We start from the raw sequence: 22702 nt of genomic DNA, 5'->3' as shown, positions 1-22702 counted from the left end.
GCGCAGAACTACAAATTTATCTTATACCTAGGTACTCTACCGTTGATACAGTTAATAACTCTTCGTTCTACCTACCTAGGTACCTATCTTAGTGTTTTGAGAATGAGCCTTCTAACAGAGAGTATACTCCTATATCATACCATTAAGCACTGTATAAGTATATACTCCATCTCGCGCTAAGTACGCACAAAGGTCCCGGGGCTGTTTTAGAGTTTGATCAGACCACCTAGAGGTCAAACTTTCCATAGGAACTCGTAGTTTCCACCAGGTATAAACATGTCCAATGAGAGTTAACTAGATACGCGATAGTTCGGAGGCTTAGTTTCTCTTAGGGGACAAGGATAGGGCTACCTAGATGTCTCACTATGAATATTTCTCTCTCCCCATACTCACGCGGGTATGCCTATATATAAGGTAGTTGGAGGTATCGACTTTCTCTAATTAATGTCATTTTATCTACCCTTATTACTATATATCTTTACATCTTGATCTAAAATTGAGGATATACTATATTATCTAACGAGTTCTCCTTTACTACCTAAATACCTACAATACGCTGCCATGCCTCAGCAACAAGTGTTTCATCTTCATCCACATGGCTGGGAGGATGACCCAGAGGAAGAGAGATATAAGGTTTCGACACTTGACTACCTATCCGGTCTTCGTTATAACAATTATGCTCTATTCTTCAGACTGGAGGACGGAGCCAAAAGACGAGTGGCTAGTATTCTAAAGCAAGGCCTCGAACGCACTATTAGTCAAGCACGACATGTGTGTGGAACGATCGAAAGGGACTCAGAAGGAGGACATTCTTTTGTGAAGAAGCGAGACAGTACAGTACAGTTTGTTGTTCAGTGGCTCGACTCGCCTTATGACAACTACCCATCGTTCGATGATCTCTATGAGTCACATTTTAGCACAATCACACTAGGACCACTGGATCTCTGGAGCGTCTATCCCATGACGGCTGGAGATAAGCCTGAAGCACATCCAGATAATAGTCCCGCTGTCTCGGCTTTTAAAGCAAACTTCGTTCGAGGCGGGCTTGTTTTTAATATGCATCACCATCATTACGCCAATGATGTTCTTGGTTGGACTGCGTTCACTCATCAACTAGCCGAGAACTGCTACGCTCTTTTTAATGGGACTTCATTCCCTACATGGGATCCTCTATACCTGGACCGCTCGCGTGTAACCAAGAACGAAGTCCCTGAAGAAGTTAGGGTCGAGGGGCCTATCCAGCAAGAACGTCACCCTGCCCATACTACGGGCGTAGTGCTCCTCTTCCATTTGTCCAAGAGCAAAGCTATTGAACTGAAGAAATTGGCAACGCCAACCAATGGCTCTCGGATATCAACCTACGACGCATTTTCTGCCTTTATATGGCGCACACTTTCTCGACTTCGGGCCCCCGTGTTCATGCCTGATCCCTCATCCAACTTATTCTGGGCCGAGGCCGTTGATATGCGCCGACGCTTCCACAGCCCCGAATGCCCAGAGCGTACGCAGGGCAATATTATGTTTGCGGTCCGGTCCACAGCAGCTCCAGTCCAGCAACCAACAGTGGCTGAAGTTATCTCAGAGTGGCCACTATCCAAATTGGCGTCGTATATTCGCAAACTCACAAACTGCGTCACGCAAGAAAATCTTGACAAGACATTAGACGTTGTGGCGCTGATACGGGACAAGACGGCGCTGAATGCTCGTGTCGACTCCCATCCGCCCATGTCGATTCTGCAAACTGACCATCGTCGCGCAAATGTTGCTGCAGCCGACTTTGGTTTTGGGAAGCCAGTTACGTATCGGCACCTATGGGATGATATATCCGTAGGAGTGATCCTTATTTACCCACCACGCTCGACAGCCCCTGATTCAGATGAAGGCTGCGAGTTTGCTATTATGTACGAGAAGAACTTGGCTAAAACGTTGATCGAAGACCCTGGGTGGAATAAATATTTCGAGTATAGGGGGATCACTGCTGAGCACCGTTGTGGCTAACCTGTTTTACAGTATGTAATTATTAAGAGATAGTCGAAAATGTCGTATTCTAGCGCCGAATATATTGGGTATTAAAAAGCTTGGAAGGCGTCTGCTCTCCAATATAGTAATCCAATGTGCTACCTAAGTATTGTGTTATTAGCAATGTTGTTTCCGGAGCGTGGTACTTACTATGCCCGGACTTCTGTCATTTTATGCGTCCAAAACGCATGCACTCAGCCCCTATTTCCCCGCCAGTGTATACGACCGATTGATCCCTGAGCTGGTTCCTAAATGGCCAAGCTTATATGATGAGATATTTTTTTTCCGATTCCGCGACCCATTTCATTGTGACTCATCGCCGGGTCTGTGATGTAGGACGGAAGTATTTTCATAAAATTTGGAGTTTGGAGTTTGGAGTTTGTATTTCAAATTTTACACTTCAAGGACTTTAAGTCTGGAGTGAAAATGAGCCAAACCAACGTACCCGAAGACGTCAAAGAACGCATCAAAGCGTCCTACGACACTATCGCACCGAAATATAACGAATGGACGGTGAAACACATTCCTCTGCGGCAGGAGTATGCAGCAAAAGTCTTTGGGTTTCTATCTGCTTCAGGTTCTTCGCAACAACCCCGCTTCCTCGAGCTCGGCTGCGGCGCTGGACTGCCCATCACACAAAAGCTTCTATCGTGCCCAGAAGCTCATGTTACTGCTAATGACATATCGACCACCCAGATCGAACTTGCAAGGAATAATCTACTCGGGGCTGCAGAAGAAAATGCTGGAAACTCGGGACGTTTGACTCTCATCGAGGGAGATATGACAAAGCTCTCATTTGCCGACCAATCCTTCGATGCTATATTAGCCTTCTACAGCTTGATACACCTCCCTCGTACAGAACAGACCGAGATGATTGGAAAGATTGCACGGTGGTTGAAGCCAGGCGGCTACCTAGTTGCCAACTTTGCTGATAGTGACATGGAGGCAGTTGTAAGGGAGAAATGGCTTGATAAGAATGACTGGATGTTTTGGAGTAGCTGGGGTAAAGACGAGACGTTGAAAATAATAGAGGAAGCCGGATTGAAAGTCGTAGTCAGCGACGTAAGGAAGGATGAGGTTAATTCTTCGTTTCTTTGGGTCGTTGGGAAGCGATAATGTGATTTAAGGATGATATTGCTCCTATCTATTGGCGGCTTTTTAGTCTGTGATTTGGTAGGAAGTTTTGCGCTGCATTTTATCATCCGATGTACCTAACGAACGAACTATGATCTGTTTTATTCTTAGGTAGTTTCCCCAGCTCCAAACTTTGAAGGAGCCGTGGTTAAGCCCTATATAATTAGTAATGATTGTATTGGCCTTGTAGTGATGATATGATAGCATTTAGGCTAACCTCCTATAAATTATTTATCAAACTTTCAAATTCGAATCGTCTCCAGTTATATTCCGGTAATCTTTTTGTTGATGGCATGACGGCTCATGTAAGATAACTTTAGCTGAGGAGAAGAAAAGGGGCGTTGTTAATTGTCGTATATTTAACGTCGTAGAATTTGAGTATTAGGGCGTGCGGCTTATGGGACTCGGGTACTTCTCATGTTTATCTATATTTGTGTTTCATTTAATGATACAATAATAGCGGGATCGTAATCAAATATTGGCACGAAAGAAACCAAATAGGTATTTAATAGACCCATGACTTTACCGAACCCGTGATTTTGATTGCGGACCAAATAATGAGAAGTATCTCAGCTCCTCCGGTGAGAATTTATCGTATGGCTTCAGAGAGCATATGTTTTTCACGAAGCTGAAGCCGGGGCCATCAGAAAAATGACCAAATTCTATCATGGGAGAAAAGGTATTAGGAAGAGGATTCCAGCCTATTCCTAAACATAATTAGTCATAATCATCCGCTTTTTAGAGAACATACCTACATTTATTTGGTTGTGAGCTGAGCCCGCCCGGTCCTCCAAGCTCTCCAGAATTCTGCTTGCTATTGCTCGGAATGCCGAAATTGTACATCACCGGCCCTTTAGATACCGGCTCGGTGGAATTTTTAAATAGTGAGCTTTGGTTAGTAGGTAACGGTGCTAGATTTGCAAATGGCTTGGTAAATGGACTGCCAAGTGAAGCAGCAGAAGAATTTTGGGAGGAGCCTGAAACCCCAGCATTGTTTGGCCCAGCCGAGAATAGTGAAGAGGAATTCGGAGGGTTCTTATCACTGGAACTGGTGCTACTAAATAGTCCACTCTGCTTTTGTGTGATAATTGGGATTCCTTGAGGCGCGGGTGCATCCTTTGAAGTATTTGCGGCTCTTGGAGCCTCCGGGCTGGCTAAGATCGAAGGCATAACTGACGTCCCAAGTATTAGTGTTTAAATCTAATATTGTAATGGTTCGAATAATTACCAGTTGATTTCCGCTCCTTAAATTTGTTACAGATCTGCAATCCCTTCTTAAGAGCGTCATATTCCGCCTGCAACTCCTTGCGCTCCGTTTGAACTTCTGGTGACTCTGATGCAAGTCGCTCAAGTTCATTGTCCTCCATCCCATTGACTCTAGTTGTGGTGAATATTGAAGGAAGATCTCTCATGAGGCAGTTCTCGACAGCTAAAACAACTACGTTATCGGTGAAGGTCCGAAGCGACATCTATATGTATCTAATGTTAGGTAGCACCGATAGTATTGAATTGAAAGTATAGCTTTACCTCGTAATATGTTTCAGATTTGTCAATCAAGTTGTCCACCCCAAATTCGCTCACAGGTTTGGACCGTTTTGCTTTCTCGAGTTCCTTACGCGCCTCTTCTGTGAAGAACTCGGGTCGACTTGCCATCAAGTCTTGGAGGATATCAACTCCGACATTTTTCTGGCGTCTCTGCGCAAGAAGGACCCTAAACTCGGCATCAAGAGGTTGCGGATGGCCGCTTTTGTAGTGACGGAGAAGTTCCTGAAGTTTAGATTCAAGTACATCAGACTTTTCTTCAAAGAATGGATCTATTATTTCAGTGAGAATCGCTGAGCAAGTCCTTTTGTCTGGATTTATAATATGTCCCACGAGCTTCTCAACGAATTCTTTAGCCATGTCTAGCACGAGCCGTATGTGACAACGTGCAATTTCCTCCCAAGGTTGAGACTGGTCCTGGAAAAGCTTCACGGCTAAGCGGTCGTTTGAGGTACCAGGGAACTCATTGCCCTGGTTGGCCGACGAAAGTGACTCTAGGTCATATGAAATCCTTTCAAATGTGATCTTTTCTGGATCCTTGAATTTGTATTGATTAGCTAATGGCTGAAGGAACGTCGGTAAGATCAATTTCTTCGGAAATTCCTCAGATTGCCCAAAAATGTGTGAAATATCACCAGTGACATGGTGTTGGGAGACTGGTTCAGTGGCATTGGAGCTCCTAGGGAGAATGATGCGTCTTGAACCTTTGGTTTCTAATATGTAAGCGAATGTCCGGTTTAAATCGCGTACAAGTGCTCGGAATTTTCTGACCCTGCTGTCATTAATTGTAGATAGATCGAATGCGGGATAGAGACCCCCGAAAAACTCATCGGTGTAATTCCCTTCCACGGCATGTAGACACAGAATCTGGAACTTGGAGGCGATTTTATCTAGGTGCGTCCGTAGTTCCTTTGGTGTTGACCTCGACTCTCCTAAACGTTCGAGTTGAGCCTTGCGAGCATTGATATTTTTCTCAATACTCTCAATGAGACCTTGAAGGTTGTTCTTGATATGCTGCAGGAGAATACCGCTCAGCTTCTTGCGAAGAGCTGCCACGCCTCGATTCTTTGAGGGCACACTCGACCACAGGCCTGATTCAAAAAAATTCATTTCTTTCTCGTCTCTCTGCTCATCCGTATCCGAAGCTTCCATTTCACCTCTATTACGAAGAACGTGCCACCCCAAGTATAGCTCATGCGACCTATCAAGATTTTTGGCCAATCGAATAAAATTATTCTCATCCTGAGTGTCAGATGTAAGAACATCTGGCTTTGTAATAATTCCGATAGTCCGTTCCTTGAACTTGTCGTGTAGCTTGACTTTGGATAGGACCTTCTGCAATATGATCTGATTGCGCGCCGAGATAACAGCTAGAATAATGCTGTTCTTGCGAGCCATGTACCTCTCCACCAGGCGGTCCACAATCTTGCGGCCAGCAGCCGACTGGTTCTCATCCTCTGAGTGGTAGAAGCCAGGAAGATCAACCAGTGTCAAGTGTGGGACATCGGGGCTCCTTATCTCGATTCTAAGAACATCTTCGGAGAAGCCAGCATCATTCTCGAGAATTTTCTTCTTGGCTTCTTCCACAATACGAGGCAGATCATCTTTATTAAAAGATCTCTCATCAAATGGAGGCGTAGGTTTATCGAGAACTGAATGTGGTAGAACGCGTACATCGACCTTAGTTTGACTATCGGTACGAAGAACAAGTTCCGTTGCGAATCTTGTACACAATCCATCTTTGACAGGGAAGCGTACTCTAGAGATGGCTTCAAGAACGGAGCTTTTCCCTGACGATTGATCTCCAACGACAATTATCTGGGGAAGATCAACGAAACGATCGATGCCATGTTTGCGAAGGTCGTCGATGGCGTCGAGGAGAGCCTTCTGCTCCCCGTGGAGCTGTTCGAGGGCCACCGAGTCTAAAGAGATAACTTCCATTGTAAAAACTGGGATAATTGATAATTGATGGGTACAAATGTGAATGAATAAGTGGGCGATTAACTCGGCTTTCCTTTATGTATAGGTAGGTAGTTGTACGGAAGTCCCTATCAAAAAAATTGTTCATAGGTTGGGACAGACTTCTAGCTTTATATTCATCGACAAAAAGTGACGCGTGATATCTGCAAGGTTCTTCTCCTGACAAACAGATCCTTCGTTTTAGATTATGCGTTTAATTTAGGTAGATTGCAGTTTCATCAAGCAAACCAACGTCGTTCGAGGTTGGTCCGGGTTGATTCCTGGTTGGTTGGACCCTTGTTCGGGTACCCGAACCCTCCCTTCGGGCCGCATCTTGGCTTGGGGAAACGCCGCTCGGCTTATAAATGTCGGGCGCTTCAGGGGCTCTTATTATTGGTCTTCTGATTCATATTAAGCGAATGGAACATATATCACAGCGCCAATCCATCCAATCGGATTGCATATCTACAAAAGTGAAGTGCGGTAATACCAATGATCACCTCTCTATCAATAGAATGTAGCAGTGCGAAAGGTGGATATCAGTCTTGCCGCTGCACAAAAAATCATAAGCTCATTTGCGACGAAACTATCGAGATACTTGTGCTGTCTGCGTAAACTCGACGGTCGCACCCTAAAGGGCGCAGCATACGCAGACAGCACAAGTAGCTATAAGCTCTTTATTCTATAGAAATGAACTTCATGAGTAAAAGAGGGCACCACGAGAGAGAATTATCATAAATTCGTTTAGAACGCATTTATATTCAGCTGTACTAACTCAATCTCAACTTCCTACCAACATGGTAACAGTGTTAGGATCTTAGGCGCGACATCGAGGAGCAAGGATGCATTCGGTGTGCATCGGTAGTTAGCCAGCCTCCATAGTCTACTTTGGGTTAAAGCTCCTTGCGGAACAACTAAGTTGTATCCATACCTTCTAGGTCCGCTTTTTGAAAGACGGTGCTTACTGATTTATCTCGGCATCATTTTGATTCGCCTTTCTTCCGGGATCCCTCCGGCCGGATGCACTTTCGTTAGGGTACTTCACATAATTTACATCGGAGGAAGAATATTTATCAGGACGAAAGCATAGTATATAAGGAGCCATTGAAAACACAACTGATTGGGGAGGAGAAATCGCCTAGGGTTAGATTCTCATTAGCAATTAATGATTAAGTGCCAATATTAAACTATACGAATACATAATTACCTACCTACTTCCGGTCAGTCCAGTAAAGATTCAAATATTGATAATCTCAACAATATACCTCTGGGTCCTCATGTGTAGCGGCAGGAGTGAAGTGGCTATATCTAAAAACCACTTAGACTATTTGATAGCAATAATAGTACTGATGTTAGATCTTAAGAGTATACTCTAAGTACGTACGTATATGTAGCATTTCGCTGTCCATAATACCTGGGAATAACCTCAGTATAGGCTCTTAGCCTCCACTATATTTCTAACATTCTGTCATGAGGTGGAACTAAACAGCATGGAAACAACTTCGTTGCTCCGCGAGGAACTCTAACCTAACGACGGGAGCCTATGGCTATACATACTAAATATATCCTTTGTTCTATATGTCTCATCTGTAATCCTGTCACTTTTGGTGAGATGAATCATTTCCAAGAGTGGTGAAAGAGTGGAAACTTTAGTAGAGGCGAAATTTAAGAGCGGTAAGTGTCGTATTGCCTTTCAACAAGGTGCTGCTATAAGCAAATCGGTTTCGTATTATTCTTGATCAAGTATCTAGCACCAACTGATATTCAGAATTGGCTACCTATAGGTAGGTAGGTAGATGCCTAGCCAATCATGTTGGGCATTTCAGATTAGTAACAGGTAGTTTACCCCTGGATTTCCTTACTGCTAGAATCGTAGTGGTGGGTACGTACCTACTTAGCGAACTCGAATACGAGAATGTCTTGGCATTATATTGCGGTTGACTTACACATACAGACATGAACGTACATAAGCTATCTACCTACCTATCTCACAATAAATTCAGAAGTAAATATATATAGAGATCCAATGTTATCTTCACCTAGGCTGATTATCTTCCATTCGCAACTTCGGATACAAATACGACGAAACCAAGTTTTATTGCGCCATGATAAACCTCAACACTCCTACACATAATGTGGCCTATGTCATCGCCACCTTGATTCTTACGATCGCCATCAACGTACTTTGGCAACTGTTGCCTCGGAGAAAATCAGAGCCGCCATTGGTATTTCATTGGATCCCCTTTGTCGGTAGTGCTATCTCATACGGATTGAATCCCTTCGAGTTCTTCACGAATTGTCGGAAACATCATGGCGACATATTCACCTTCGTGCTCTTTGGCAAGAAAATTACTGTCTACCTTGGAGTCGAAGGTAACGAGTTCATCTTGAATGGAAAGCTACGAGACGTCAATGCCGAAGATATCTACGGCGCACTTACTACGCCTGTGTTCGGCAAGGATATCATTTATGACTGCCCCAATGAAAAACTGATGGAACAGAAGAAATTCGTTAAATTTGGCCTTACACAGAAAGCCTTAGAGTCCTACGTACCATTGATCGAACAGGAAGTTCTCGAATATATAAAAGCCTATCCCAGTTTCAAAGGTTCCTCCGGAATAGTCGATATACCAGCCGCTATGGCAGAGATCACCCTCTTCACTGCCAGCCGCGCCCTCCAGGGAGCCGAAGTACGAAAGAAACTAACGGCTGAATTTGCCGATCTATACCATGACCTCGACCTAGGTTTCCAGCCGATTAATTTCCTCATGCCATGGGCGCCTCTTCCACAGAATCGGCGGCGAGACGTGGCGCATGCCAAGATGACTGAAACCTATCTAGAACTAATTAACAACCGTCGCGCCGATAAGAAGAGCAAGGAGGCCAGTGCCGACACCGACGGAACCGACATGATTCTTAACCTTATGGGTTCTATCTACAAAGATGGACAGGTTCTTTCCGATGAGAATATTGCCCACTTGATGATCACCCTTTTGATGGCGGGACAGCATTCTTCATCGTCCTCAAGCGCATGGATCATGCTTCGCCTAGCATCACGACCAGACATCGCTGAGGAACTATACCACGAGCAAGTAAACAATATTCACTATACCGGCCAACCACTCCAATACTCCGACCTAAGCAAGCTTCCTCTACTACAGAATGTCGTCAAGGAAACGTTACGTGTCCACTCCTCCATCCATTCGCTTATGCGGAAAGTCAAGAATCCGCTGCCAGTTCCTAATACCGAATACGTCATCACCCCCGACAAAGTCCTCCTAGCCTCGCCCATCATGACGCATCTGAACGAAGAATACTTTACGAACCCGTTGGCTTGGGATCCGCACCGCTGGGATAATATCGTCGAGGTAGAAAACAAGGAGGACATGGTTGACTACGGCTATGGCGCTATGTCAAAGGGAACAAAGAGTCCATACTTGCCCTTCGGCGCAGGTAGGCATCGGTGCATTGGGGAGAAGTTTGCGTTTCTCAACCTGGTCACGATAGTCTCTACCCTCGTTCGAAATTTCAAGTTCACGACGATTGACGGCAAGTCTTGGGTACCCCCGACAGATTACACATCGATGTTCTCGCGCCCTGTCCAGCCAGCCAGTATCCGTTGGGAGCGTCGTTTTCCCGAATCTTCCTAGAAGAACATTGTTAGTTTGATGCTATTTTACTACATTTGAGACTGTGATATCATGATGGGACAACCTTGGCATCGGTAGAATATAGAATATAACTATTATATAATAAACTAAACTTCTCATTCTTTAATATCTGTGATCCGTAGTGGTTGAACAGCCGCCTTTTCTTTTGACAATGATATACCACCGTGTGGCCCCTAGTTTACTATCTCGATGGACTCCAAGCACAACACAATCATTCCACAATTTGGCTTGTATCAGTCATTTATTGTGATTTTAAAATACCTGCTCTTATTGCAAAGCCACCATGGATCCCCCATTTTTCTCATTTTTTGATTTTTTAATAGTGTATAGCAACAGAGCCGCATGGTAAATAACGCCACCCCCTGCCCCTTTATTAAACCCCACTCTAACCCTCCGGGGTCTCGGAGCGCAATGCTCCGCAATTCGCGGAACACCTTCAATCGTCCGATGCGTCTAGATGTCTCGCTTGAAGATATGTAGCGGTGGAAGCATTGTGTGTTCCCGGTCGTGGGTTTATAAATGGCTCGGGCTACCCATATCATAAATATCGGTTGTGTCTTCGACTCTTCTCGTCAAGGCACCGTCCCATGTTACTACGGAGCAATATGTACTCCACACTACGGTCTGCCTTCAATTGGCTTCTAGCTACCGCCCCTATCTTTACACAGGGCGCTTCCCTCCAAAAAGTCACATCTGACTTTGGGCCAAACCCAAGGAATGTCGGTTTCTACATTTATGTTCCAGACAAATTGGCTGCTAGACCGCCGGTTCTCGTCAATCCTCACTGGTGCCACGGCGACGCGCAAGCTTGCTACTCCGGGTCTCAGTATTCGACTCTAGCTAGCAAGTACGGGTTCATTGTCATCTATCCTGATAGCCCAAATACGGCCGATAAGTGCTGGGATGTGTCTTCTAACGAGACTTTAACACACGATGCTGGAGGCGACAGCTTGGGTATTGCTAGCATGGTGCGATGGACGCTCGACAAGTATAACGGCGATCCGAATCGTGTGTTTGTTACTGGTATTTCCTCTGGGGCTATGATGACCAGTGTGTTACTCGGAGCATATCCCGATATTTTTGCTGCGGGATCTGCATTTGCCGGCGTGCCGTACGGATGTTTTGCCGGGAACGGCTTTGGTGTTTGGAGCGATGCTTGCGCTACAGGGAAGGTCAAGAAAACTGGCACTGAATGGGCCGCATTAGTTAAAGCAGGGTATCCAGGTTATACTAGGTGGCGGCCCAGAGTTCAGATCTTCCACGGAACGAGCGACGAGGTGCTCAATTATACAAATTTCGAAGAGGAGATCAAAGAATGGACTACGGTGTTTGGGTTTAATGAAACACCCACGAGCACAACGCCTAATACTCCTATCAGGGGATGGACGAAGTATGTATACGGTAGCAATGATTGGCTCGAGGCATACAGCGCTGCAGGAGTTTCACATAACATTCAGAACCAAGAGGCCACCGCTATGGAATGGTTCGACCTTACCTGTACAAGCGATGACTGCTTTAAATGGGGACAAGGAGGTCCAAAGGCTCGGTAGTTGAATAAGATAATATGTTAGGTAGTTGGTCACTACCTATTTTCTCTGATTCTCGTAGTTAGACTAGACATATCATCTCACATGGCCTTAATTTAACTACGCGATAATACAGCCATCATATGGATAATTAACAATATAGTTGATTCAAAGAGAGAAATAAACCTTAGCCATCCAAAGCCATCCTATAATACAAGGTAATTTCGTATTTTCCCTCATCTAATTACTCCTGCTACCTTGACCCCCGAGAGTTGACTGTACGGATCCACCGACACTACCCTCCGTAGTAAACTGTTTTCCAACCATACCCTCTTTATCCAAAGGCCCACCGATCTTCTGTGCTGTACCGCCAATCGCTCCGTCTTCTACATAATAAGGATCAGTCTTTCCATCGCGAAGTAAAAAGGCATTCCATTAATCCTTACCGGTAAATTGTTTGCCAATAGAGCCCTGGGCATCGAACATCTTGGGTTTGTCCTCGCCGATGCCAGCAGTGGCGGGTGTCTGTATTTGTGAAGACATTCCTGTGGCTGTCTTAGAGCCAGTATTGGAGCTACCGTGTGATGACATTATGTATAGGTAATCTTACAATTTAGACTTGTAATTTGAGTCTGCTTGGAATTACTTAATGAAAATGATAATTTAATATGAAAGACTTGATGTTTGGCCATGGGTTTCCTTTAAGTACGTTTTGAGAATACAAAGTTAACTAGGAGATAGTCGGGCCTTGACGCTACAGCAAATCTATGAGGTCATAATTTCGTACTTTGGGATCAGCTATGTCACCACTCACAAGATTAGCCACTAACTCCATATCTACTCCCATATTCAAATAGTCTACAAATTACACATGATATGTAGTGTCTCTGGTTGTAGAATTAGTATAATAGGAAACTTTAACAACGAGATGTTATTGCTCTTCCTATTCAACTTTCCACTATGCTTAACAGTAATCTCAAGCCTATTAGAGTGCAGATTAAACCCCTCTATAAACCGGTGAGTTTTCTTTCCGTTTCTAGCTAGGATCTTTATACTTTGCTCCTTCAAGAAAGGTTTAAAATCATTAAATAGACAGTAGATCTTAACCTAGGTCCTTGGGGGTGACGTAAAAACTCTTAAACGATGCTTGACCTAAATAAGGCAATCTATCCCAATGGCGCATGGTAAATCGTCGAAAGCATACCGGAAACATGTCGCTATCATCGTAACCTTCTCATAAAGGAAAGTAGGTGAAGAGGTTCCGTATAATTAATAGAATGAATAAGTCTTGTTCAATAGTCCTACTCAATAACTCGATATATCATCTAATGCCTTATATCCGTGGTTAATATTGCATTAAAGGAACTTGAAATAAGAGGTACCTATCAACCTTGATAGAATTATCATGAATTATGTACCTTTGGTATGTAGGTACCTAAATCATTTATTATTATCAACTATTTCCTTCTCAGTTCTTCATATATATATCTACTAAATCTTTGATATCTTGTGTATATGGCAGTTTTCTGGCATAGAAATACACTAGATCACAACAGCGACGAACTGTATCCGGAATGGAACGCCTACTCCTTTCCATCTAGGCGATTATCTCCTCGCCTCGGTACGTAAATAAGACTACCTGCTTACTATAGGACAGACTTGCGAAGCTCACAAGGGTATTTCCTAATGTGTACTCCAACACCACCACTTTCATTTTTTCGCACTGATCTATTGGTAGTCTTCCAAGTGATGGATTCGAACCTAATAAACTAGTGGCTATATAAATTAAACGCCGATAGTAATCTCCGTCGTACGAGAAGCTTGATTTCAAAGCATTGAACTAGTATATCTAGACTGTTAGGATCTTTCTAGATCGGGCCACAAGATAACTCACTTTCTCAACTTTACGTTCCCGACCTAATATTAACGTATTTAATTAAAATTATGCCTCCTCCAAAGGGTACTCCTAACCCTCTAGAGGGTCCAGGTACGTTGAGAGATCATAGGTACTAGGCGCGAGACCATTTCGAGTGTTAAATGCACGCTTAGGTGACTATGACGTAACCTCCGTGGTGCACAACGACACATATCCCGCGATTGATTCTGCCAAGGCAAACTTGAGCGGTAAGGCCGTCCTTATCACCGGTGCTTCCAAAGGCTTGGGTAGAGCGATCTCCGTCTCGTTTGCCAAGGCCGGCGCGTCGATGATCGCAATCGGGGCCAGGTCCGATCTTTCAACTACAATCGACGAGATTAAAGCAGCAGCCGAGAAGGTGGGAAAACCGGAGCCGAAAATCCTAGCTCTTAAGCTTGATGTAGCTGACCCCAAGAGCGTCGATGATGCGGCAGCCCAAGTTAAGGAGAGCTTCGGACGCATGGATATCGTTATTAATAACGCTGGCATCTTTGATGTAGCCAAGATTCTAGATACCGACCCCGAAAAGTGGTGGAATATATGGAGAGTGAACGTTATGGGACCATACAACACTACGCGCTCCTTTCTACCACTACTATTTGAGGGGAGTAACAAGACAATAGTCACATTAAGTAGCGTTGGCGCTCATTTGGTAGTGCCGGGAGTCAGCGCATACCAGCCCTCTAAGCTAGCAGTGCTTCGTCTTTCCGAATTCATCTCGGCAGAGTATGGCGACAAGGGCATAGTCGCGTACTGCATACATCCGGGAAATATTCCAACAGATATGGTTGCCGGTATCCTGGCTCCTGAGGTTCCTGAGATAAGGGGAGGTAAGATCCAGTTGTTCTACTAAGTGAGATAGAATGGAATATAAGCTAATGCAACTATCCCATTGGTAGCATTTGTCGAAACGCCGGAGTTAAGCGCAGATTCTTTGGTGTATCTGACATCGGAGAGGCGGGATTGGTTGGCAGGCAGATATATCAATGTCACTTGGGACCTGCCGGAATTGATGGAGAAGAAAGACGAGATCGTTAAAGGCGATAAGTTGAAAGTGCGACTAGTTACCTAATATAAATTGCGTAGATAGCGGCAAGACGGCACGGCACCGTTTCCCGATATCAAATTGATACAAGTAACAACGACCAATTGTTTTTCTTTAGGCAAAGTCGCAAGTCCCACCCCTTTTTTTACCTTTGCTCCATAGGGCTGAGACAGGGGCTTTTAGCTTTGCTGATCTCAGCTGAACTTGTCAATCCTCGATTTACGTAAGCTCATCCTTTCCCCTAAAACAATTAACCTAAACACGCGGCCCGCCGTCTTTTTCTTTTATTTCCTTTCTCCTCAGATATCAGGCATCGTTGCTTTAAAAAAAATAACACATTTCAAAATGACAGAGTCTCTCGTATCCCGGTTCGCCAAGTTGAACCCTCTATCGAAACTTTCTGCTGGGGTCTACGATGAGGATGTTGGAGAAGAAATCGACGAAACCACCATTGCGGGGGGAGGCCACGGTGCGCGACAAACGACTATTACCAAATCCCAGTTGCGGGTTAGCCACGCATTGAAGTCGTTCCTTGTAAAGAACAATGTACTATCCGAGGAAGAAGCAAGCCTAGAGTCGGAGCAGCCTAGCACCGCACTACGAGCATTGCTTGACAAGTCGCACATCGAAGTGCCCTCTATAGTGACGGACAGATCCTATCCACTCCCGGAGTATTTTATAAGCTCTAGCCATAATACATATCTTCTAGGTCACCAGCTTGTTGGCAAGTCTTCCGCTAACGCTTATGAGACCGCGCTCAACGCCGGATCTCGGTGCGTTGAAATTGACGCCTGGGATAATGAGGACGATAAAGATGAGCCTAAGGTTACGCATGGGTACACGCTTGTTTCCCATATCCCATTCCGTGCAGTATGCGAGACAATACGCAATGTTGTTGACCGGGAAGCGACACAGTCTAGCAACACGGACGGATACCGGGCGGCACCAATCATGCTCTCTCTAGAGAACCACTGTAGTGTATACGGGCAGCAGAGACTCGTTGAAATCATGAAAGAAGTTTTCGGTCATCGTTTACTAGACAGAGCTATCCGGGTAAAAGGCCACCAGGAGCAGGCGGGGGACAGTGACCCGGTCACGTTAGCGGAACTGGGATCGAAGATAGTTCTCATTGTTGAATACCACTTACCTGAGGAAGCAGACACAAGTGATGATGACAGCAACCCCAACTCTGACGATGATGAGGTGAGACGGGCACAAGAAGCCTATCAGACCAAAAAGAAAGAATCTACCCCTACTATAATTGTCCCAGAGCTTGCGGAGCTAGGTATTTATGCCCAGTCCGTGAAACCGAGAGACGATTCTTGGCTTGAAGGTGTTCTGAAGGACGGTCCCAGAAACCACTTAATCAACGTCTCAGAAAGTGGACTGGCGTCATACATGCCGGCAGCGAATCAGATGATTGCACGGCACAACTCTCGGCATTTGATGCGCGTCTTTCCAAAGGGTACGCGTATCTCTTCGAAAAACCTCAAGCAAGTTCCGTTCTGGGGTGTTGGAGCACAGATCTGCGCGATGAACTGGCAGACTTTCAATGCTAGCATGCAGATCAACGAAGCCTTATTCAGCGGCACTGACGGCTACGTCCTAAAGCCTGCAGCGCTACGAGCGGGCGGTAGCATGAGCCTCAACACTGGTAGAAAGAAAAGGCTAGTGCTGCACGTCGCGGGAGCATCAGATATACCCCTACCAGAAGGCCAGGAAGAAGATGATGTCAAGCCATATGTTACCTGCACGCTTGTTCACACAGATGAGTTAGACGGAAACCATCCCAAGAGCAAGACAAGCCCCTACAAACACCACAGGCTAGGATTCCTCCATAGGGGCGAGAACCCCCCACCGACCGACCCGATCTGGGATGAGACACTTGAGTGGGAATATGAGGACAACGAGCTGGTTTTCGTCCGCATTCTACTCAAGAATGACGCTAGCTTTGCAGAAAATCCCGTCTTCGCAGTTGCGGCCGTGAGACTCTTATACGTGGTTCCTGGCTGGAGTTTTATTCGTATGCTGGATTTGAAAGGCCGGGAGACCAAGTGTTCGTTGCTGGTGAAGTTTGACGTAAGCGACATCTGAATCTAATAGTAGCGAGCGATGTCCTGATAAGAGGCTCCCGAGATGGCATGTTAGTATTGGACAGGTCATACGCTACCGAGGTAGGTATGTCAGTAGCCTCCCTAGATATTATGAAATAACAGATGGTTTATTAAAAGCTCTTAGTTGAATTTCGTAATATATTTTCATGCCCCTAAGCCACTAATTAGGTGCATTCAAAACGCATTACTATAGAAATGACTGGAGTAAATTCCAGGTTCTACATTTCTTTGGCTGTTGTGACTTAAGCCAGGGTTGGAGTTATCCATACCATGTCCGTCATGATACGCATGATCCGTGTAACGAACTTATGTACGGAAATATATGCAGAATGTCATTAGCTTATTCCGATTAGATTATTTTGGTTTTCTATCTTATATGAATGCTGCAGAGAGGAAATGATATCAACCAATGACCTTTGAGTAGTAATATGTATAACCTAAGGCGTCGATAATGGCGTTTTCTCTTTCAAATACATCCAGATCGACCTACGTCATATCGATCGCACGAGACTTTACTTATATGCGGCATCTTATCTTCCCAGTGTAGTTTAGCAACGGTATCAAACTATTGGCTCCATTCTCCCCTTACGCTTAGCAGCCACAAGGTTGGTGATACAAATAGTTGAACCGAGGGTGATACAGTTCCAACTGGTTACGTCATAGATCGCTAGGGATGGTTGAAGTTATAAAGCGATGTGTTACAGGCATACGCATACTTGTTAGTCATTAGTCTAATATCACGCTCTTACTCCTATTTAGCTGTGATACCATTAGCAAACAGAGAAGATTTCATTGGACTAAGAACAGATAAGAGTCGCAATCTATTGCCTTGTCATGTATATGATCGCTTGTCGTTAAGCAGCGGGAAGATAACTCAATAATGATTAAATTCGTCTTTAGCAATAAGTGAGTGGATATATGTATGGAATACTTTGAATATAATACTTAAGAAGTGAATGTGCAAGTACATCTATAACTCCGATCCTTACTCTAACCACCTATTGCATCAGTTCCCGGTTATTGAGCCAACAGCTGCTTAGTCGTGATCAAACGCCTTGTTATCGTTTCTGAGCGGTATTTCAGCGCGATCTGATCCAGGCGCTGTATCATCTATAAGTTTGGTGGTTAGTTGTCGCTTCGAAGAGTTGTATAGTTAAATGCCTTGATGAGATTGGGTGTAATATCTCCTTAGTTAGGAAAAGGCACTCTTAAATAAACTCTTGAACACTTACAGTATGAATACTTTTGATCTGCAGACTCAGTAGTCCTTGGACTAGTATTCTGTGCTCATCTAATGAATCCACCACGTAGCTTCCTAGTACTAAATTAGGAACAGCTAGCTGGGCAGTACCCCCAGGAGCCGGCGTTGAAGATAATAATTGTGAATAGGCACTCGAGATATCTTGACATGTCTTCCCAAGTTTCTCTATTAGAGACGTAAGAATGGTTATATTTTCAAAGTGAACCATGCAGATCTCGCAATCGATCATATCGTTTCCATGACGAAGGGCCTCTTTATTGGTGTTGAGGGCATTGTCCAGATTGTCAATCCTTATAGCAATTTTATCCAAATCGAAGATGATGAGGATGATTTTATGTGTGTGAAGACACTGGCGAGGATGTGTAATTTGATCTGTGTGTCTGCTTGCAACGTATTGCCATTCCTCGCAAGATCGTGCAAACTCGAAATGGCATAAGTATTCCTTTCCTACGTCTGCATTCAACTTCCCGTCCTTTGGCTCAGTGTTGGGAGACATCAAAGGCTCAATAACCGTATCATCCGGTTCAGTCAATTTTGACGCCGAGAGAAACATATCCGGCTCTGCAAATGGCCACTCTGGTGATCCTAACTGGTCCAAGTCCAGACCAGGCCCATATACCCCTTCCATGTTGCCAATGTTTGACTCTGAGGTCTCGTATTGATCTAAACCTGCCATATGGGTCAACTCCGGTATAGTGCCAACTAAGTACTCATCCCCTGAACCGAAAGGGTGAAGAGCAGTATCTACCGATAATAGAGAACCTGGATGTTTAGCTTCATGACGCTCCTCCAATATATCAGACTCGTTCCGTGATGTTGATAGACAAACTACCTGCTCGCGTGGCGGGACTATTTCAATGGGCACTCCCTTGATACGTGAATCTTGATAGGTGCATTGCCTTGAGAATAGTCGGCATCTCTCGCAACCTGTCCTCTCCTTGGTACATTTTAATTTTTTCGCTCGACACCGATTGCAAGCTCGTGTTCTGGTCGCTTTAAGAGTCACAGGGTGGAACATATACGAATTTTCCAATGGCACTAGGCTGCTGCTCCCCGAACCAACCTTCCACCTGTTCAACATGATTATCTTCAAAATAATGTTTAGTGTACCTAGGAAAAGAAATAGGTCGGAACAATCATTAACATACCATTGCTAACAAGTGATATATACAGTCTAATAATTGCAACTGTCTCCTTACATATAATAATTCTTATGCAGCAAGCAAGCCTCAAAGCCCGGACGTCACCGGACTTAAAACGGCGTTCTTCAAGCCATGTCATGTCCATCTAGGTAATATATGCATTAAGCATGGCGCTCTTGCAGTATCCCGGCTTGGCAATAAATCGAAGAAACAGCACGGAAAAGAGCGTAGTTACCTCCTATGCTTAAGGTAGGTAACGCCGTTTAGGTAGTATTAGACACGCTAAATAGATGCCACGGTGCACATTGTCGTCATATTACTTTAAAATGGAATTAAATATCGACTTAAGAAAGTGGCTATTTAATTATGATATTAATAACAGGTGGCGTATCCTTCTATATCACCTACCCGGGTACATATTTATATTCTTTTAGCGCTTCCTTCAGTTTACCAGGTAATCCAAATAGGCATTTCTCTGAATTGATGATTAGATACGTTAATTATTTATCATAAACCAGAAGCCCTTATAGCTAGTTCTATATGCGATATACAGATAGATACTAAAGGTGACAACTATTAACCTACGGCTCTACTTACTCTCTCTTAATGTACATCTACTCAATTATCTATCACAGGTAGATAATAATACCATAACATGACTGGATCTACATCTAGTTCTCGGGAAATCATACAACCTATACACTATATTTTTAGCAAAGCCCTTTATCGTATACAAGCTATACATAGGTACCTATATACCACTATGAATCTCAGGGATAACATCCATGCTATTGAACTTGGTTTGTTGAAAACGCTATGCGCCGTAAAGCCGTGGTCATTCGTTGAAAACGCCGAATCCCGTAGAACCACTGAGAACCCCAGATTAACCAAACTACGCCTTAACCATCGCTTCTATAATCCCGTCGCCATCGTACTGAGGTGGCGGCCAAAATTTAACAACGTCAAATCCGGCCTTCTCGAGTAGTTCTCGCCATTGCCTCTCACTCCTTTCTAGTCCCCCGTTGAATGTCATCATTGCCAGGTCCAGCATTGCATGAAAGTGCGAAGCTCCTTGCTCTGGTACGATCGTTTCGTGTAAAATTAGCTTGGAGTATCCGGGCTTCATAGCCTCTTTAACCGGCTTCAGTATCAGTAAAGACTGCTCATCGGACCAGTCGTGTAGGATGTGATGGTAGAAGTATGCTCTCGCGCCTATGAATACGTTAGCATCATATTGGGAGAATACAACGTAGGTCTCACCTTTGATGGGCTGTTCGGTGAAGAAGTTGTATATCGTCGGTTCAATTGCTGGAATCATGTTGCGTATGTTGGTAATTACCGGGGCCGAATCCTGTAGAATGAGACGTCCCTCTATATGAGGAAACCTTTCATGGAAGGAGATCAAATCGTGACCCTTCCCCCCACCGATATCTATCAGCAACACTGAGTCTTTGGTGATACCAGCCCCTGACACGAGTTCTTCTTCGACTGGAAACCAGTCGAACCAAAACTTCCTGTTTCCCATTGTGTTCCCCATGGCTAGATTGAAATCGTGCAAAAGCTGTGGGATTGAACTGAATAGGTCGAAAGTTGCAAGTTTCGTCTGAAAGGCATATTGTGTTAAGCCGTCTTTAGGGTCAATAGGGGATTTGTAGCCGGCTTCTTTGAAATATCTCGGTGCCTTGACTAGCGCCTGGATGACGCCGTCGTGTCTATATTGTGAGAAATTTAAGTTAAACCAGTATGTTCTCGCGCTCTCGTGCGTATTAGGAGGTGATATTGATAAAAAAGAATTTTCTTATGATTACTCACATCATCCTATGTGACGCGGCAATTTCCTCCCTGGCCATTTCCTTGGTGATGGGCGTTGCTATCCATGTACGCTCACCAACTTCTTCAACGAATCCTAGCGAAGACATGGGCCGAAGGATCCTGACTATTCAGTACATTAGCAATCCTCGTCCCCTTTCCTCTAGGTATTCTGTTCATTTTCACAAAACCTGATGAAAGGGGGTAAGGTCATACCGAGCAGTATTTCATCCGCACCCGATAATGCCGCCAACTCCTTGGAGGTAATTGGGCCGTCGTGGTCAGCGATGAGTTTGAAGATGTTAAGATCAACGGCGATCTTTGCGGAGACACTGAGGAATGGCTACTAGGTAGTAAGTTCACTATCTCCATAAATTCAATAACTGTCTAGGTTAATACCGTGTAGCATAGCTCTATTGCCGAGTTTTCTGGTTTCTCGATAGAAGCCGCGAGCTTTCGAGTTAATAGTAAGGCCTGCCTCCTGGCATCATCGTCGCCCTCTGACAACTTTGGGGAAAGACTGCTGAGATTTCCGATAAGAGTGTTAATCTGACTACTTTCAACGGAAGCCATTCTGCCAGAAACTAGTAAGTATATCTCGAGTTAGTACTTTGGTATAGCGTAGCTCTTTATAAGGATTATTTTGTGGAAAGTTTCCAGTAGGTTGTAATACAAGCCGTTCTATGTGCTCAGGTTACTCGGTTAGGTGGTGATAGAAATGGGTAATATGTATAGTGAAAGAGAGCAGAACGTTAGTAGAATATATTTTGATCCAGAGGTCTTAGCTTCTATGCGATCGTACTATAGTTCCTTTCCTATCTTATAGGTACCTATTTTATCATTAATGACACTTTCTGAGTTACATGCATTGATCAACCCCTCTTCTCCTCTACTCATCCGTCATTGCCGCTACCACCCTGTATGGTATCTTGACGTGTCTCCTTTCCCTTACCGGCACTTGTTCGAAACCGCACCCTTTCGCAGCCAGGTTGTCCTACCTTGGGTGTAGTAATAGATATCCAAGTACTTCAATTTTTGGAGCAGGATTCGCTAGGACATACCTACGGGAGAAAGTCGAATATTCCCGTGCGTAGCTTCGTATCGGCGGGGACGAACGTTTACGTTTTCCTTGGACGTACAGAACTTCTACATGGGCAGGTTCTACATAAGGTAATATTAAAATCTCATTTATACACTGTGTATTTCGTAAGTTGGAGTTGGAGAGTCAAAATTAGAATGCATTTCATAATGCCATCCAATAGAGAGTGTAGTTCATCTACCTGGAAATTGTCTCCGACCCCTTAAATTGCTACCGATCAACACGTTCGACTCGTATGTAGCAACGTTGGCCCGGGCCTATCGGGTATAATACTTACTCATTTCTATTAAAAATCTTGGCTATGCGGCGTTGTTGGTTGTCTCCCGAAGCTTAACCCCGAGTATCCCCGCTAATAACCCAAGTTGGAGGAAACAATCCCTTGCTTGGTTATGTTCGAGGTATCGCGTTTCGTTTCCTCTTCTTGCTTACAGTTTAGACTAGATATATCCCCTTAGATTCTACAAAA

General features: G+C 44.4%; 10 protein-coding genes across 10 annotated transcripts; 6 read left to right on the top strand and 4 right to left on the bottom strand.

Moving 5' to 3' along the window:
* The first annotated feature begins 476 nt into the window (after positions 1 to 476).
* Positions 477 to 2290, top strand: F4817DRAFT_259695 (transferase). Its single transcript, XM_049299266.1, has 2 exons — positions 477 to 2112; positions 2170 to 2290. The coding sequence occupies exon 1, from the start codon at positions 562 to 564 to the stop codon at positions 1996 to 1998; it is 1437 nt and encodes a 478-aa protein (XP_049162107.1). The 5' UTR covers positions 477 to 561; the 3' UTR covers positions 1999 to 2112; positions 2170 to 2290.
* Positions 2157 to 3513, top strand: F4817DRAFT_259688 (S-adenosyl-L-methionine-dependent methyltransferase). Its single transcript, XM_049299264.1, has one exon. The coding sequence runs from the start codon at positions 2446 to 2448 to the stop codon at positions 3133 to 3135; it is 690 nt and encodes a 229-aa protein (XP_049162106.1). The 5' UTR covers positions 2157 to 2445; the 3' UTR covers positions 3136 to 3513.
* On the bottom strand, positions 3406 to 6928 carry F4817DRAFT_259691 (P-loop containing nucleoside triphosphate hydrolase protein). Its single transcript, XM_049299265.1, has 4 exons — positions 4681 to 6928; positions 4382 to 4622; positions 3909 to 4325; positions 3406 to 3854 (listed from the first exon to the last, which is right to left on the bottom strand). The coding sequence occupies exons 1-4, from the start codon at positions 6634 to 6636 to the stop codon at positions 3676 to 3678; spliced, it is 2793 nt and encodes a 930-aa protein (XP_049162105.1). The 5' UTR covers positions 6637 to 6928; the 3' UTR covers positions 3406 to 3675.
* Positions 6929 to 8605: 1677 nt separating this feature from the next.
* F4817DRAFT_327580 (cytochrome P450 51A) lies at positions 8606 to 10587 on the top strand. The gene has a single exon (XM_049302057.1). The coding sequence runs from the start codon at positions 8760 to 8762 to the stop codon at positions 10302 to 10304; it is 1545 nt and encodes a 514-aa protein (XP_049162104.1). The 5' UTR covers positions 8606 to 8759; the 3' UTR covers positions 10305 to 10587.
* A 169-nt stretch (positions 10588 to 10756) lies between these two features.
* F4817DRAFT_327579 (carbohydrate esterase family 1 protein) lies at positions 10757 to 11983 on the top strand. The gene has a single exon (XM_049302056.1). It carries the CDS (start codon positions 10913 to 10915, stop codon positions 11873 to 11875), a length of 963 nt encoding a protein of 320 aa, XP_049162103.1. The 5' UTR covers positions 10757 to 10912; the 3' UTR covers positions 11876 to 11983.
* Positions 11969 to 12572, bottom strand: F4817DRAFT_259678 (uncharacterized protein). The gene is made up of 2 exons (XM_049299263.1): positions 12298 to 12572; positions 11969 to 12237 (listed from the first exon to the last, which is right to left on the bottom strand). The coding sequence occupies exons 1-2, from the start codon at positions 12440 to 12442 to the stop codon at positions 12092 to 12094; spliced, it is 291 nt and encodes a 96-aa protein (XP_049162102.1). The 5' UTR covers positions 12443 to 12572; the 3' UTR covers positions 11969 to 12091.
* A 618-nt stretch (positions 12573 to 13190) lies between these two features.
* Positions 13191 to 14911, top strand: F4817DRAFT_327576 (NAD(P)-binding protein). The gene is made up of 3 exons (XM_049302055.1): positions 13191 to 13838; positions 13901 to 14596; positions 14666 to 14911. Exons 1-3 carry the CDS (start codon positions 13796 to 13798, stop codon positions 14836 to 14838), a joined length of 912 nt encoding a protein of 303 aa, XP_049162101.1. The 5' UTR covers positions 13191 to 13795; the 3' UTR covers positions 14839 to 14911.
* Positions 14912 to 14988: 77 nt separating this feature from the next.
* On the top strand, positions 14989 to 17041 carry F4817DRAFT_327572 (PLC-like phosphodiesterase). Its single transcript, XM_049302054.1, has one exon. The coding sequence runs from the start codon at positions 15157 to 15159 to the stop codon at positions 16903 to 16905; it is 1749 nt and encodes a 582-aa protein (XP_049162100.1). The 5' UTR covers positions 14989 to 15156; the 3' UTR covers positions 16906 to 17041.
* A 901-nt stretch (positions 17042 to 17942) lies between these two features.
* F4817DRAFT_312735 (uncharacterized protein) lies at positions 17943 to 18862 on the bottom strand (the record flags this gene model as incomplete). Its single annotated transcript, XM_049300164.1, has 2 exons — positions 17943 to 18035; positions 18158 to 18862. The coding sequence occupies 2 exons, from the start codon at positions 18860 to 18862 to the stop codon at positions 17943 to 17945; spliced, it is 798 nt and encodes a 265-aa protein (XP_049162099.1).
* A 1358-nt stretch (positions 18863 to 20220) lies between these two features.
* F4817DRAFT_368491 (putative O-methyltransferase) lies at positions 20221 to 21745 on the bottom strand (the record flags this gene model as incomplete). The annotated part of the gene is made up of 5 exons (XM_049307247.1): positions 21537 to 21745; positions 21354 to 21480; positions 21141 to 21264; positions 20589 to 21040; positions 20221 to 20540 (listed from the first exon to the last, which is right to left on the bottom strand). The coding sequence occupies exons 1-5, from the start codon at positions 21708 to 21710 to the stop codon at positions 20221 to 20223; spliced, it is 1197 nt and encodes a 398-aa protein (XP_049162098.1). The 5' UTR covers positions 21711 to 21745.
* Positions 21746 to 22702: the final 957 nt, after the last annotated feature.

This window comes from Daldinia loculata, assembly GCF_022478755.1.
Source record: "Daldinia loculata strain CBS 113971 unplaced genomic scaffold F4817scaffold_7, whole genome shotgun sequence".
NCBI lineage: Eukaryota > Fungi > Ascomycota > Sordariomycetes > Xylariales > Hypoxylaceae > Daldinia > Daldinia loculata.
The sequence above is the reverse complement of the archived record's forward strand: the minus strand, read 5'-3'. Positions and strand labels throughout refer to the sequence as shown.

Excerpts from the sequence above, each read along its gene's own strand:
- F4817DRAFT_259678 (XM_049299263.1), bottom strand. The coding sequence starts at position 12,442 with ATGTCATCACACGGTAGCTCCAATACTGGCTCTAAGACAGCCACAGGA. Across the intron at positions 12,238-12,297 it reads TATTGGCAAACAATTTACCG|AAGACGGAGCGATTGGCGGT; the intron begins GTAAGGATTAAT and ends CTTATTATGTAG.
- F4817DRAFT_327580 (XM_049302057.1), top strand. The coding sequence starts at position 8,760 with ATGATAAACCTCAACACTCCTACACATAATGTGGCCTATGTCATCGCC.
- F4817DRAFT_259695 (XM_049299266.1), top strand. The coding sequence starts at position 562 with ATGCCTCAGCAACAAGTGTTTCATCTTCATCCACATGGCTGGGAGGAT.
- F4817DRAFT_259691 (XM_049299265.1), bottom strand. The coding sequence starts at position 6,636 with ATGGAAGTTATCTCTTTAGACTCGGTGGCCCTCGAACAGCTCCACGGG. Across the intron at positions 4,623-4,680 it reads AATCTGAAACATATTACGAG|ATGTCGCTTCGGACCTTCAC; the intron begins GTAAAGCTATAC and ends AGATACATATAG. Across the intron at positions 3,855-3,908 it reads CAGCTCACAACCAAATAAAT|GCTGGAATCCTCTTCCTAAT; the intron begins GTAGGTATGTTC and ends GTTTAGGAATAG.
- F4817DRAFT_327579 (XM_049302056.1), top strand. The coding sequence starts at position 10,913 with ATGTTACTACGGAGCAATATGTACTCCACACTACGGTCTGCCTTCAAT.
- F4817DRAFT_259688 (XM_049299264.1), top strand. The coding sequence starts at position 2,446 with ATGAGCCAAACCAACGTACCCGAAGACGTCAAAGAACGCATCAAAGCG.
- F4817DRAFT_327576 (XM_049302055.1), top strand. The coding sequence starts at position 13,796 with ATGCCTCCTCCAAAGGGTACTCCTAACCCTCTAGAGGGTCCAG. Across the intron at positions 13,839-13,900 it reads TAACCCTCTAGAGGGTCCAG|GTGACTATGACGTAACCTCC; the intron begins GTACGTTGAGAG and ends ATGCACGCTTAG. Across the intron at positions 14,597-14,665 it reads GGTTCCTGAGATAAGGGGAG|CATTTGTCGAAACGCCGGAG; the intron begins GTAAGATCCAGT and ends TCCCATTGGTAG.
- F4817DRAFT_327572 (XM_049302054.1), top strand. The coding sequence starts at position 15,157 with ATGACAGAGTCTCTCGTATCCCGGTTCGCCAAGTTGAACCCTCTATCG.